The sequence below is a fragment of the Punica granatum genome, chromosome 3 (genome assembly GCF_007655135.1).
Source record: "Punica granatum isolate Tunisia-2019 chromosome 3, ASM765513v2, whole genome shotgun sequence".
NCBI lineage: Eukaryota > Viridiplantae > Streptophyta > Magnoliopsida > Myrtales > Lythraceae > Punica > Punica granatum.
In genome coordinates, this window is record NC_045129.1 from 38,982,992 (window position 1) to 38,997,938 (window position 14,947).

Below are 14,947 nucleotides of genomic sequence, written 5' to 3' on the forward strand. Positions count from 1 at the left end.
GGCACACCACTTAGGAGGATTTAACATTTTTGTATATTATCATGTTACGTCTATGCCTGCCTTAGTTCAAGGCAACCTTCAAAACAGAGCATGACGAGCAGAGATGGGTAGTTGAGCTGATCTGCTGTTGGCCTGCTCTTGGCTCCTTGAAAGGCAAGCAATATTCGATAATTTTCAACGCAAGAAGGAGACTAGCTAGCCAGGTTGAAATGATTTCACCCACGCTGTTGCATCGGCCAATGACATAGAGACAAGCTGCCATTGAGGTTCCTGACATGACATTAAACGTTAGACTTCTTTTCATGACTTCCGTTTTTATTGTCAAGGGCAGGTTTGTAAGATGATAGATATGCTGCCAATATATCTATGCCCGCGGCTCTTACATCGGGCTGCACAGCATATTGGTAGCGGCTATAATTTTGTGCGATAACCACTGCGAGTTCTGGAAGTTGAATGGTTCCAGGAAATATATGTCATGGGTACTTTCTCATGCCAGGAATTTCAATGTTCGGCCCTGCGAAGAGAAGTAAGCAACTACATGAGAAGCTGCACTTCACTTGGCGCATGCAGTTTCACTGTGCATGTACGTAGTATTAATTCTTCTACAGGGTATGTCAGATTATTCGCAATTAATTTCGAGGGGATCTACGGATGCCGGCCCGTGGAAAATGCACATTGTGGGTTGGGATACCCAAAGTGCAGTGGGAGAGGCCTAGGCATTCCAACGTACTGAAAACCTGTATACATACATACGTACGTGTTGATAACGATATGAAAGTCATTCAAGGAGATGAGGACGCCGACTTTTAGATTAACTGAGGCCAGTTTAATTAGGATTCATTTCGGCTGGATTTTTATATATGATTTTTCCTCATAGAACATTTATCTCAACTCATCACATCCAACCAAGCCTCTAATTAAGGTGCAACTTATTTATTGATTCATTTGGTAACATGCATGATCTTTAGCTTTAGCTAGCCAATAGTAGGGACCCTAACAACGACACCAGAGTTATCGACCCAGACCCAGACACGATCGCAGCAGTAGTTCATAATGTCAGGGGTTCCCTCCTTGACTATGGAGGCCATCACCATTGGATTCTCTCGCTTTATTACAGCTAATGCCTTCTCCCTGCTTGTCCCATACAGCTCGGGCCAGCAATTCTTCCCTATCAAAATTTTAACTTGTTACAACTGAATTGAATTGGACTGAAATAAATCGAAATCACAAGGAGGACAGCAAATACAACTTGTCACGATCACCCAACTTGCTATTTAAAATTAAATAGACCCAACGAACTCACCATGAGGACACCGGGTTCTACCAGGGATGCAGGGATTCATAGACACAACTCAACCTCAATTTGCTCGATGATAATGAAATGAATTTTGCGTATCCTTCAGATGTGAGCATGGATATATTTATAGTATGGGGAAAGATAAATTACTGTTTGTTTATCAATGAAATACATGTGAGTTATCACCAAAAAAATGCGCATCAGTTATTCCAAAAAGAAAAGATTAATAAAAAAATTACTATGCGATGTGAGAAAGTATCAATAAATTATAATAAATGCGGCGAATAAGTATTAATCCTCGAGTGATCGACATAAAATATTAATAATTTTTTGGAATAAGAATATAGAATGATACGGTGAACGCGGATCAAATACATGACAAAAAATATTGCACTATTTTACTAATTGTGATAATTTTAAAAATTAATAAAATATTATTAATTGTTAATTTTACACCCATGCACCATTTTCTATAAACAGGCTAAAATAGCAGTCCACTCCCTCCCTTACGAAAGCAGTAAATATAAAAAGACCAAAGACGAATACCATCTAATATTTCAAACTTATAAAAATATTTTGCATTTATTTCCCCATCAATACCATTATTTTATTAGGATGAGGGGAAAATAAATTATTACCTAATTTTTGGCATTTCTATCATTATCATACTAAAATTAATTAATTGATTATTTATTTACTTATTTATTTATTTATTTATTATTATTATTATTGGTTGAGTCTGTGCATTGGACATATAATAAAGTAATGTAATTATGATTTTTTTATAATTTGAAAATCGTTAATTTGTTATCAATCAAAATGTATTATTGTATATATGACTAAATTTAATTTGAAATATTTTTTTTTGAAAAATAAGGTAAGAAGAAACTATATTGCAAAGATTCAAATCAAATCTCCACAACTTCAGTGACTAATTTTCTCTAATCAAAATCTTTTGAAATACGAAAAGTTAAGTATATTAATATAAAATTCAATCGAAATCTTTGACCAATAAAATCTACTATATTAGCTTCATTTTTTGAAAAAGGCCTTGAAAAGCCAGAAAACAACAATCAATCTCACAAAATTATAAAATCAGCTATATTCGTTCAAGTATAAAGAGAATTCATTTCTAAACGAATCTCAAATAATTGAGAAAATTACTATATGTCCCACAAAATATAGTGCCAAGAGTATCAAATCGTCTTGCAGTTACATTTTCTTAGAAATAGGCAAAAATAACAGTCAACTCCCCTCCTTAATTTTCCATGCGAAAGTAGTAAACAAATAGGATAATAAGGCCAAAAAAAAGAAAAAATAACTCAATAAATCACAAACTTTACACTTCTTCTATATTTTATCACAAATTAATTTTTTCTGTAAGAAATACATAAACTATTGATCCGTTATATGTTTTACTACGACATTAGTTTTTTTCGTCAATTTTAACCGGGGCGCTGACATAGCGCTTAACCGTGCCAGTTGGGGGACACAAATTGGTTAAATGGGATCCACATAATTTTTTTTTCAAAAAATAAATTTGAAAATTGAAAAAAGAATTGCAAAAAAAAAGGTGGTTACCGACGACCCTGTGTGGAGGGTGGTGGCTGCCGGTGAGGCCCACTAATCGGAATTGGGGGAATCCCCAATTCCGAGCAGAGTTTGGGGATTCCGCCAATTCCAATCGGTGGGGCCTCACTGCCAGCCACCAATCCCTTGATTGGGGTCTCCAGTCATTAATATGGTGGTTGGTGACCCCGACTGAGGGGGTAGTGGTCGGTAGCGAGGCCCCACTCATCGGCCACCCCAGTTGGGGGTGATGGCCGGCGGCAAGCCCCATTGATCGACCCCTTCCCCCCTTTTTTTGGCACTTTTTTGTTTTATTAATTGTCAGATTTGTTTATAAAAAAAAGTTTATGCGGGTACCACTCAACCAATTTGTGTGCGCCACATGGCACCTTTAAGTGCCAGGCCAGCACACCAGTTAAAATTGATGGAAAAACTAACGCCATGGTAAAATGTATAATGGATCGACAATTTGTGTATTATTTACAGAAAAAATAATTTGTGATAAAGTATAAAAACTTAAAAAGTATAAAGTTTATGATTTACTGAGTCATTTTCCAAAAAAAAAAAACAGAAATGAGGAATGCGAAGAGGGGCATATTTTGGACGAATAACTGATTTTTCTATTAATTTTTTAATATTTCCTGCAAATAATTAATAAGTTCACTGTTTGATACTATTGTTTTGAATCCATAAAATACAAGAATTCAATTCAAGTGCCAAATCTTGATAAAATTATGTATTTCAAGCAGAATTATTTCATACTCATGTATCAAATCTGCGGATTCTAGTAAATTCAATATGAAGGCCTAAGCTCAAACCAAGAGCTCGTGCAGTTAATAAGTACTACCAAATCCTAGGCACTGAAATCAAAATATTTATGATAAATTGAATATAACTATTTTTCACAGAGAAAGATAATATTTTTGTATCATTTAAAATTTAAAGTTACTGAATTTTTAATCTAATTTCTATTGAAGCTTGGTTAATAATCTCTAGTCTAACACTATGTTTGGTAAAGGAGGGCAGGGGAAGGGAAGGGAAGGAAAAAGATACCCCTTTTTTGGTTTTACAATTTTAATGGAGGGGAAAAAGACCGAAGGGGAATTATTTACCTTGATTCCCCTCCAAACCCATATTTGGGGTCGAATGGAGGTGAAAAGAATAATTAAAAGTTCGTCCACTGGAAATTTTTCGAATATAACTAATTTTTCCATTTCCTGTCCTTTCTCTCCACTTATTAGGTTATATCAAAACGAGATTAATTTTTACCCTCTCTTTCCCTCCCTTCCCTTCCCTTCCCTTCCCTTCCCTTCCCTTCCCCCTAATAAATCATATCCAAACAGAGTTAAGTCAAGAAAAGGGGGGGGGGGGGGGGGGGGGGGGGGGGGGGGGGGGGGGGGGAGGGAAAGAACCATGCCAATTGCCAATTAAGAGAAAGATGAAGTTTAAACAGTCTTTGAGAATTCTACTAATGAAGATATACCAAAAACAAAAATGGTCTTCGGCCCACACCAGCATAAAAATGGTCTACGAGAGAGCGAACATATCCATCAACACTACTTGCCAACACAGCAGAGCATGAGCAACCCGTCCCAATTCGTCATGCTCTGTTCTGAGGATCGCATTGGATTAAGGCAGCCATAGACATACGTAACGTAATAAATAGACGTGTTGGTTTCGCTAATTATCAATGAACAAAATCAGTTTGGCGATGCATTCATAAAGGTCAAATTATTGTTGTTAATGGGAATCCCCTTTCTGACATAGCTTCTTCCGTTGTCTTTCTGATCCTGATAAATATATATACATATATGGTAAAGCTTATCTTATCGGCATGTTCGTATGTAAATCAATTTGGATGCATTTATAAGGTCAAAAATTATTGTTGTTAATGGGATTCCACTTTCTGACTTAGCTATTTCCTTGGGTTAGCAAGTTGAGTTGGGTTTTGTTAGTGTGCTCCCACGACGACGACCGCCTTCCCTGCAATTGTTTTTTGCTGGGCCTCTATAGGCTGCGGTCGGGCGTATGGAAATTTCTAAAATGTATGGAGGAACGAACCTAATAATAATAACAATGTTACATTACACGTGAAAAGGATATATGCTGAAGGAACAACGATAAAAATTGAGGGGAGACATTTTGTGATAATATTGTGTATAATTTGATATAAAAATAACTTCTAATAAGATTAATCATTAGAAGCTAGAACGAGATAACAATTAAAACAATAATACTGCAAAACTTGCTCAGTGTAGGCTCGGCTACGAGAGAACGAAAATATCCATCAACACTGCTTGCCAACACAGCAGAGCATGAACTACCCGCCCCAATTCGTCATGCTCTGTTCTGAGGATTGCATTGGATTAAGGCAGCCATAGACGTAAGTAACTTAATAAAAATACGTGTTGGTTTCGCTAATTATTAATCAACAAGATCAGTTTGGCGATGCATTTATATAGGTCAAATACGTGTTGTTAAATGCATTTATGCATTTATGAAGGTCAACAAAGGTTGTCTTTCTGATTCTGATAAATATTTATATATATATATATATATATGGTAAATTCTTATCCTATCGACGTGTTCATATCTAAATCAGTTTAGATGCATTTATGAGGTCAAATCATTATATGTATATATATTTGATGGCGGTAATGATATCACTCATCAGCTAGCAGAACCGAAAATCACAAACAAACAAACAAACAAAAATGGCTGCCAAGGATGCACTTTTCAAGCATTTCTGCATTTTGTCTGTCGTGTTCCTCTTGATCAACCACGGAATATGCCTTCCCAAGGATGAAGACAGGAAGGTGAGCGCCGCTGGAACAACCCCTCGTGTTCACGATACAATGATGAGCACAACATTTGATTATCCCGAGACCTTTAGAAACGATGCACGGCAACTGAGTTCGTGTTCGTTGTCTGCTTTTTGTGTAATTTAATCTCGGCAGGTCTACATAGTTTACCTCGGTTCTCTTAATCCAACTGAAACATATTCCCCGACTTCTCAGCATCTCAGTTTGCTGCAACAAGTTGTCAAGGACCAGAGGTAAAGATCATTAATTAGCTCCCAGGAAACCATATATTTTCCTTGGCCACATTTCTCTTTTCCTAGCTATTAATATTCTCGGTTTTCATCCGCTTGAATGGTCATCTTTCTTTGTCTCACAGGTCCGCTTCCGCTTCACTCATCAGAAGCTACCAAAGGAGTATTAATGGTTTTGCTGCTAAGCTCACTGAAAAAGAGGCACAGAAGCTAGCCAGTAAGTATGCATTCTTATCTGCAAAGTATCTGAGATGTTATATGAGCAGGTGATTGCATCGTTTGCCGTGAATGTGATACATATGTTTCTGTGGATTGTGTTAATCAATTTCAGGCAAGGATGAAGTATTTGTTGGGCCGGTTTCTCTCCTATATGGAGAATGATGAGGGCGGGTGATGGAAGTAATCCCACATGGAAAAATTGAGAGGAAATCCATAGGTTTATAAGAGATAATGGTCTAGCAACCCATTGGCTTAAGTTTTTGGGTTGCGGATGGGCCCGAGTCTCAAGTAAGCCCATGGATTTTTCCCAACAGTGGTATCAAAGCCCAAGGTAACGATCCTGGAGAAGTGCACACGCTATGCGTGGAAACCCACACCGCGCCAAGGCCCGAGTGTGGAACTCGTGGCTAGTGAATGGCCTAACAATTGGTATCCGAGTTCGGAAGTAAAAAGCCCGGCTCGAAGTCCTCCATATAGTCCAGAATGGGGGGGAATTGTTGGGCCGTGACCTAACAATTGGTATCCGAGTCCGGAAGTAAAAAGGCCGGCTCGAAGTCCTCCATATAGTCGAGAATGGGGGGAATTGTTGGGCCGGTTTCTCTCCTATATGGAGAATGATGAGGGCGGGTGATGGAAGTAATCCCACATGGAAAAATTGAGAGGAAATCCATAGGTTTATAAGAGATAATGGTCTAGCAATCCATTGGCTTAAGTTTTTGGGTTGCGGATGGGCCCGAGTCTCAAGTAAGCCCATGGATTTTTCCCAACAGTATTCTCAGTGTTTCCTAGCCAAACTTTCTACGTGCAGACCACAAAATCATGGGATTTCATCGGATTGTCCAAGACAGCAAAACGGATGCCCTCCACAGAGGGCAACATTATCATCGCAGTCTTGGACTCCGGTGCTTATCCCGAGTCCGAATCATTCAGTGACAAAGGCTTTGGCCCCCCTCCTCGCAAGTGGAAGGGCTCCTGCAAGGGTGGATCCAACTTCACTTGCAACAAGTAATCGTACAATTAATCATACGAATACATATAAATATATATCTCAACAAGATCCGACCAATCTGGTCGAAAGGCCAACCGAATTTATTTCCTCTTGATTGGTTTTTATTAAGCCTGACCCTGCACCTGCGCATTCTTGCGTGAGTCTCGCAATTTAATTTCCTGATTTCTGATTTTTCCACCCACAGCAAGCTCATCGGAGCACGATATTATGTATCTGAAGAGGATTCTGCACTCGACGGTGAAGCACATGGGACACACACTGCCTCGACTGTTGCCGGCAATGCGGTGGAAGGGGCCAGCTTCTTCGGAATAGCTAATGGAACAGCTCGAGGTGGGGTACAGTCTTCCAGGATCGCCATAGGTATGCAATTCACGGGGTCATTGCGAAGGCGATGGAATTTTGGCAGCCTTCGATGATGCGATCGCAGATGGAGTGGACATCATCACTGTTTCACTGGGCAATATGGTGCCTTCTCCTTTTAATGAAGATCCTGTCGCGATAGGAGCTTTCCATGCGACCTCGAAGGGTATCCTGGTGACTCAAGCTGCGGGAAATTTGGGGCCTTCTGCTGAAAGAGTGACCAGTGTCGCCCCTTGGATCCTCACTGTAGCGGCTAGCACCGTAGATCGGCTGTTCATCACCAAGCTTGTCCTGGGGAACGGGACGGTTATAACTGTATGTTTTCACTCTACAAACGTCTCACAACTTAGTTTTTCGTGAAAGGAAATGCAACATTGGAACAGCTCTCTGCAACTACGCATCTGGTTCGGATATGTTGACAGTGATAATGGATTCGTCTTACTCTTCTTATAGCTCGAAATTCTGGTTTCCCACTTTCTGATTTCTTGATACTCGTTTCTGTTTAAACAGGGAATAGCAGTTAATTCGTTCCCATCAGCTCTGAATTATTTTCCTCTCGTGTTCGGGAAGCAGGTTTCGAGCTCTTGTGGCGAGGCCTCTGCTAGGTAGATCTTGCTACCCTATAAATAAATTGTTCTCCTTTTCCATCGACTTGTGCCCGCAACAATAAGATGAAGAGAAGAAATAACGTGTTGTTCTTATTGGAAAATCAACCCTTGGGACAAAGTCCATTCAGGACTCACATGTATATTATTTCATTTGCAGAGCCTGCTATGAGGGCTGTCTAGAAATGCAGAAAGTGGCTGGGAAAATCGTGATCTGCGATGGGGGGCTTGATGGACCTTCCAAGGCTGCAGCATTTGGTGCTCGCGGGATCATCCTGAAGGGTGCGGATCGTGACGATGCTTCTGCTTATCCACTTCCCGCTGTGGCCCTGGACGACTCCAGCTTTGAAAAACTCCTATCCTACCACAATTCCACAAAGTGCCTGAATTCATGAATATTTTCTCGCATTGTTTAATCGTTTTTCCGCAGAGGGCCCCAAATTTCCCACAGCTTGAGTCACCAGGATACCCTTCAAGGTCGCGTGGAAAGCTCCTATCGCGACAGGATCTTCATTAAAAGGAGAAGGCACCATATTGCCCAGTGAAACAGTGATGATGTCCACTCCATCTGCGATCGCATCATCGAAGGCTGCCAAAATTCCATCGCCTTCGCAATGACCCCGTGAATTGCATACCTATGGCGATCCTGGAAGACTGTACCCCACCTCGAGCTGTTCCATTAGCTATTCCGAAGAAGCTGGCCCCTTCCACCGCATTGCCGGCAACAGTCGAGGCAGTGTGTGTCCCATGTGCTTCACCGTCGAGTGCAGAATCCTCTTCAGATACATAATATCGTGCTCCGATGAGCTTGCTGTGGGTGGAAAAATCAGAAATCAGGAAATTAAATTAAGAGACTCATGCAAGAATGCGCAGGTGCAGGGTCAGGCTTAATAAAAACCAATCAAGAGGAAACAAATTCCGTTGGCCGAGATACATATTTATATGCATTCGTATGATTAATTGTATGATCACTTGCTGCAAGTGAAGTTGGATCCACCCTTGCAGAAGCCCTTCCACTAGCGAGGAGGGGGGCCAAAGCCTTTGTCACCGAATGATAATGTTGCCCTCTGTGGAGGGTATCCGTTTTGCTGTCTTGGACAATCCGATGAAACCCCTAGATACGATAAGCTTTACCATCTATGTATATATATTTATCAGGATCAGAAAGACAACGGAAGAAGCTATGTCAGAAACCAACACGTCTATTTATGAATGCATCGCCAAACTGATTTTGTTCATTAATAATTAGCGAAACCAACACGTCTATTTATTACGTTACGTATGTCTATGGCTGCCATAATCCAATGCGATCCCCAGAACAGAGCATGACGAATTGGGACGGGTAGCTCATGCTCTGCTGTGTTGGCAAGTAGTGTTGATGGATATGTTCGCTCTCTCGTAGCCGAGCCTACACTGAGCAAGTTTATGCCAATGAACTGATCTCAAACACTCGGCCAGGATCTTTGTTACGGCCTTTGCAGTATTATTGTTTTAATTGTTGTCTCGTTTTAGCTTCTAATGATTAATCTTATTAGAAGTTATTTTTGTATCAAATTATACACAATATTATCACAAAATGTCTCCCCTCAATTTTATAATTGTTCCTTCAGCATATATACTTTCACGTGTAACGTAACATTATTATTATTATTATTATTATTATTATTAGGGTCGTTCAGACATACATTTTAGAAATTTCCGTACGCCCCGACCGCATCCGATGGAGGCCCAGCAGAAAACAATTGCAGGGAAGGCGGTCGTGGTCGTGGGAGCACACTAATAAAACCCATCCCGCCACAATTCGCCAGCCTGACAATGTCAGTTGCCACCTTAGCATCCTTCTGACGCGACGCGTTTGTCCTTACATAACTATCAACGGCGCCGTTTCCTTCCACAGGAATTACTTTAACTATAAAAAAAATTTAAATTTAAATTAAATAAAAAAATAATAATGAAAATAATTCAGAATCTCTCCACCACCTCGTTTGGCCGTTTCAAAAAGGCGCCCCACTCCTTCTTCTCCTTCCTCGACCAACGTCCGTACGTTCACACGGGCCATCTCCCCACCTGTCCTCCTCCCTCCGGCGAAGCTCCGGCTTTCCCGTGCAGCAGTGCTTCTCCTCTTCTTCCCCTGAGCACCAGTCCCTACGGTCATCTCCTTCCCCACCCCGCTCGGGGTGAGCTCAGCTCTTTGACTCGATCGTCCGAGTTGGTCTGATCTGAAGTCGGCGCCGGCTGGATCTGATCGGGTTTCGGAGATCGGCGAACGGGTGGGGGATGGCTAACCGAGTGGGGGATCACGAGTACGATTACCTGTTCAAGATCGTCTTGATTGGGGACTCCGGTGTTGGAAAATCCAACATCCTGTCGAGGTTTACGAGGAATGAGTTCTGCTTGGAGTCCAAGTCCACTATCGGAGTTGAGTTCGCCACGAGAACTCTCCAGGTAAAGCTCTTGCTGAGCCGCTTCAAGTGTAATCCATTCGCTTAAGCTGCTTCATTTGAGTTAAATCGTCATTCATCACCTAGGGGTTGTCTGGTTCTGCTGCCTGAGCATCAGATTGATCTGCTCAAATCAAGCTTCTCAAATTCCTCTCTTTGCTCATGCACATAGCTAGGATGACGCATAGGTTGATTCATCTCCATGATTGATTTTGTCATTTTGATTGCTTTGGTTAATTCATCTCTATTAGGATGCTAAAGACGACGAAGAGAGTCAGAGACTTTGTTTGGCATTATCAAGCATAGATTCTGACTCGTAGATAATCGATTCGAGTAAGAAGATTAATACACGATTCGTCTTAATTCGCCCATCAGGTAGGACAGGCCATCAATTAGCTACCAATGTCTACAAAATTCATTCCCTCGATATTCATTTGTGCTACTAAAGAGATGGTCGTTTTGATCCATGGAATCCTTGTAGATGATGTTTAGGGTACCCAATAGACATTTTTTTCTCATCACTCTGCTTGTCGATTGTCATGTTACGAATATTTGGATTTAAAAGTGTTTACTGGTCTAATATATTCTATTGCACTTGTGTTTACTGACTAGATACACAGCTAATATGGTAGAGTGAAAAGTTATATTCTGAATTTCGGGTTGTCAATCGACTCAATTCAGGTGGAGGGGAAGACTGTGAAAGCGCAGATATGGGATACGGCTGGTCAAGAACGTTATCGTGCCATCACCAGTGCTTACTACAGGGGAGCTGTGGGTGCCCTTCTTGTCTATGACATAACCAAGAGGCAAACCTTTGACAATGTCCAGAGGTGGCTCCGTGAACTGAGGGACCATGCAGATTCCAACATAGTTGTTATGATGGCTGGAAATAAATCCGACCTAAACCATCTCAGAGCTGTCCAAGAACAGGATGGTCATGCCTTGGCTGAGAAGGAAGGCCTCTCGTTTCTCGAGACATCAGCTTTGGATGCCACAAACATCGAGAAAGCATTTCAGACGATTTTGGCTGAGATCTACCATATTGTCAGAAAGAAGGCCTTGGCAGCACAACAAGCTGTAGCAAATGCTGCAATTCCTGGTCAAGGAACCACCATTAATGTCGCCGATACATCAGGTGATGCAAAGAAAGGCTGCTGTTCTACCTAAGAGGCGTCTCCTTGCAATGTGCCAAGCAGCTTACAGAGGAACTTATTTTCGCTTTTGATATAGAATGCGACTTGTAGAGTATCCATGTTTTTTTTCCCCTTCTTACTTCGTTACGCCTTGAAAACAAGCTCCATCAAAATTAGAAAAAGCTTTTCTTTTTCGAAGACTCAGCATTGTGTTTTCCATCCGTGTACTTCCTTTCTTATAGGTATTCTCTTATGCCAGAAAAGAGCTAGTTGGTAGTCAGGGCTTGATTTCTATTTTGAGTTTCGTCGATTTCTCATTTGTGCCATGATAATGAATTACCTTCTTCCTGACATATCTTTCGGTTTAGTTTGCTATCTGCTCAATAACGTTCTTTAATATCGTTGCAAACCCACGGTTCGATAATTTTTTTTATTAATGTAGAGTTTTTTTATTAATGTAGAGCATGCGAATGTTGGGAAAGACGCGGCGAACTGCTATTCAATTTCTACAGTTACATGATGAATTCCATAAGTTCTTTTGCAGTAATCTCTAATCCTATTAAGTAATTCCCTAGAGCTAACACCCGGCTCGGGCAAAACATGGCAAGACATAACAAATTTCCCAACGGTAATCGACCAAACATGCAGATCATGAATGTCGCTAACTCCCTTTATACGCTTCAGACCATCTTTGAGCCTACTGAGATCGATCTCACAAGGCACCCTCTCCATCAAGACAGAAAGGACATTCCTAAGCAAGGGGATCGTAGTACACAGAACAAGAACCGAGAATATAAGAGTTGAGATCAAATCTACCACCAAGAAGTTCGGCGCTGCCCAAATGATGGCTCCAGCGATCATCACTCCGATCGACTGAATGAGATCAGCTATGATATGTAGGTAAGCTCCTTGAAGGTTTATGTTAAGAATCCCCGAGTTCTCAGTGGAAACCGAGAGCAAATTAGTCTCGTCTTCATCTTTTCCATCGCCTCCTTTGGCAAGGGCGCATAACTCCTCCTGACCACCATGCTCGTGGTGGTGATGATCCCCAGGTTTGCAGGAACCGTGGGGGTGGTGGTGATGATCATGACCGACCCACACGACCATGATGGAGTTGATCAAGAACCCGAATGCTGCGATCAGGAACATCAGCTTTCCGTTAACTCTCTCGGCCCTGTGGAGGATCCTATGAACTGCTTCGTACATTAAGAACCCCGAGATCATCCATATGAGCTGCAACGAAAGGAGGGCGCCCAAGACCTCCAGCCGACTGAACCCAAAGGAATAACGGGAGGTGGGCTCCCAGCCGGACGCCCACGCTGCGAAGAGAGAGATCGCCAGCCCAGCGACATCAGTCAGCAGATGCGCCGCATCGGCGAGGATCGCCAAGCTGTTCGCTTTGACACCCCCGACAATCTCCACTACCATAACGATTGCGCAGAAGACCATTAGCCCGAACAGTTTCGTTACAGATTTCGACCGCTGTTCCGACTCCAGGCGGCCGTGTTCCCGGTTCGAGAACGGGCAGACGTGACCGCAGCAATCGAGAAGCAGGTGATCGTGATCGTGAGTATGCGCGGCTCCGGAAACAATCGAAATCTCGATCTCTCTCAGGTTTTGCTTCGGGACAGGTTCCCCGTCGCCCTCCATCTCCTCTGCAGAATCGAACAGAAGGTTTAACAAACGATTAGAACTCTCAAGCTTCCAAATTTATCAACATGGGATTTCACCGTCGCGAAGGAAACAGAAAAACCGCCATTGCTGTAATCAAACAAACCTCCATTACGTTCAGAAGAAAGCTCGTACCTCGAGAAGCAGATCGGACAACAAGGCAAGGATTTTGCACAATCCTTGCAGGCCTTTGACGGGTCTTTCATCGGTTAGCGGCTATCGAAATCTGTTAAAATCATTCCGTCTAAGGAATGTTGGGATCTCCATTCACTGTGGCAGGATCTGAGGGAAAAGTCGCCATCCTACTCTGGGAGCGGTGAGGCCCACGCGCCCCCTCGTGCGCGTCAATGTCTGTTTCCGGCCTCTGTCGGTTGTCGGAGGGTAGAAGGGGCCGGTTTGTTCAAATGGGCTGGGCTTCCACAACCAGCCAAAGGGGCGCCCGGGCCGTGCTCCCTTCGGCCTACCACTTCTCAATGTCGAGAAAATATTCGGTGATTATTACTGGGAGAGACAGAGGTGGCTCAAATTATATATTTCCCTAAAAGAACATGGAGGTCGAATATAAGAGATTTTTTTAATTCCATTGAGACATATTTTGATTGGATATGACAATCGTCCAATGTTTCTATTATTACTGTTTCAAACGTGGATTAGCACGGAGAATAATTAATCCCATTTTGAGTTCTCTTTTTCGGTGTGCAAATCTTAGTGGCACTACAATCAATCATTGTTTTCTTATACATCTTATATATATATATATATATATAAAGACCCAAAGCCCATCATATATATCGTGGAAGATTAATGGAGTATGACTCCTATTCTCAAGCACCATTGAGAGAACCTTCTAATTTCTTTGTTCTTCTATTGGCGTATCTCTGCAAAGGACTTGCAAATTCATGATCCCGCGCACTCACTCACTCACTCACTCGAACTAACTTTTGCCTTTTCTTTTTCTTCGACAGTGGTGTCGTGAGCCGATCATCTGTAAATAGCAGAAAAACTGAGTGAGGGCCAGCACAAAGAGTATATAACAGTAAGAACAATTGGCTCTTCAACTCAATCTCGTGCCTCTCATATGAAAACATAGCATGTGTCTCGAAAAGTAGTCGAGAGTTATGAGAAAATGAGATCTTTATTTTATTTTATTAATTAAAAAGAAACATTATAGAAATTAAGGACGTCCATTTCTAATTAAAAATAATGCGCTCCGCAGAGTTTGACTTTTATACATATATATATATATATATGTGTATATATATATATAATTAATTTTGTGGTAGCTGAAGGCCCAAGTGACCCCATCTGGCCGACCACCACATAGTGGGAATGCGATTGGAAGAAGCCATAAAATTTGAAGAAGTCTTCCGTCCATCCCCCTTCCATTTCACTTTTACATGTTTTCTTTTTCAATTTCGTGGTTCTAATATAAATAATACTAACAAAATTAATCTTATATTCATATATATCCATCTATCGTTCTATATAACCTATCTATATCTATCTATAGACTCACTCTAAAGGAGAGTTACAAGAGGCAACTCTCCTTTAGTCTAGTGTAATCAAAGAGACGTCATAATAAAATATTATA

General features: G+C 41.4%; 3 protein-coding genes, 1 long non-coding RNA gene and 1 pseudogene across 4 annotated transcripts; 3 read left to right on the forward strand and 2 right to left on the reverse strand.

Moving 5' to 3' along the window:
• Nucleotides 1-825: 825 nt before the first annotated feature.
• Nucleotides 826-1,405, reverse strand: LOC116201243. Its single transcript, XR_004155846.1, has 2 exons — nt 1,304-1,405; nt 826-1,168 (listed from the first exon to the last, which is right to left on the reverse strand). It is a non-coding gene; the product is annotated as an uncharacterized LOC116201243 (long non-coding RNA).
• Nucleotides 1,406-5,521: 4,116 nt separating this feature from the next.
• Nucleotides 5,522-6,626, forward strand: LOC116198965 (subtilisin-like protease SBT4.6). The gene is made up of 4 exons (XM_031529246.1): nt 5,522-5,682; nt 5,824-5,921; nt 6,044-6,135; nt 6,250-6,626. The coding sequence occupies exons 1-4, from the start codon at nt 5,581-5,583 to the stop codon at nt 6,297-6,299; spliced, it is 342 nt and encodes a 113-aa protein (XP_031385106.1). The 5' UTR covers nt 5,522-5,580; the 3' UTR covers nt 6,300-6,626.
• LOC116200636 lies at nt 6,497-9,353 on the forward strand (annotated as a pseudogene).
• A 717-nt stretch (nt 9,354-10,070) lies between these two features.
• LOC116198962 (ras-related protein Rab11C) lies at nt 10,071-12,038 on the forward strand. The gene is made up of 2 exons (XM_031529243.1): nt 10,071-10,556; nt 11,234-12,038. The coding sequence occupies exons 1-2, from the start codon at nt 10,389-10,391 to the stop codon at nt 11,717-11,719; spliced, it is 654 nt and encodes a 217-aa protein (XP_031385103.1). The 5' UTR covers nt 10,071-10,388; the 3' UTR covers nt 11,720-12,038.
• Nucleotides 12,039-12,156: 118 nt separating this feature from the next.
• LOC116198960 (metal tolerance protein B-like) lies at nt 12,157-13,854 on the reverse strand. The gene is made up of 2 exons (XM_031529239.1): nt 13,492-13,854; nt 12,157-13,340 (listed from the first exon to the last, which is right to left on the reverse strand). Exon 2 carries the CDS (start codon nt 13,333-13,335, stop codon nt 12,181-12,183), a length of 1,155 nt encoding a protein of 384 aa, XP_031385099.1. The 5' UTR covers nt 13,336-13,340; nt 13,492-13,854; the 3' UTR covers nt 12,157-12,180.
• Between the last annotated feature and the right edge of the window lie 1,093 nt (nt 13,855-14,947).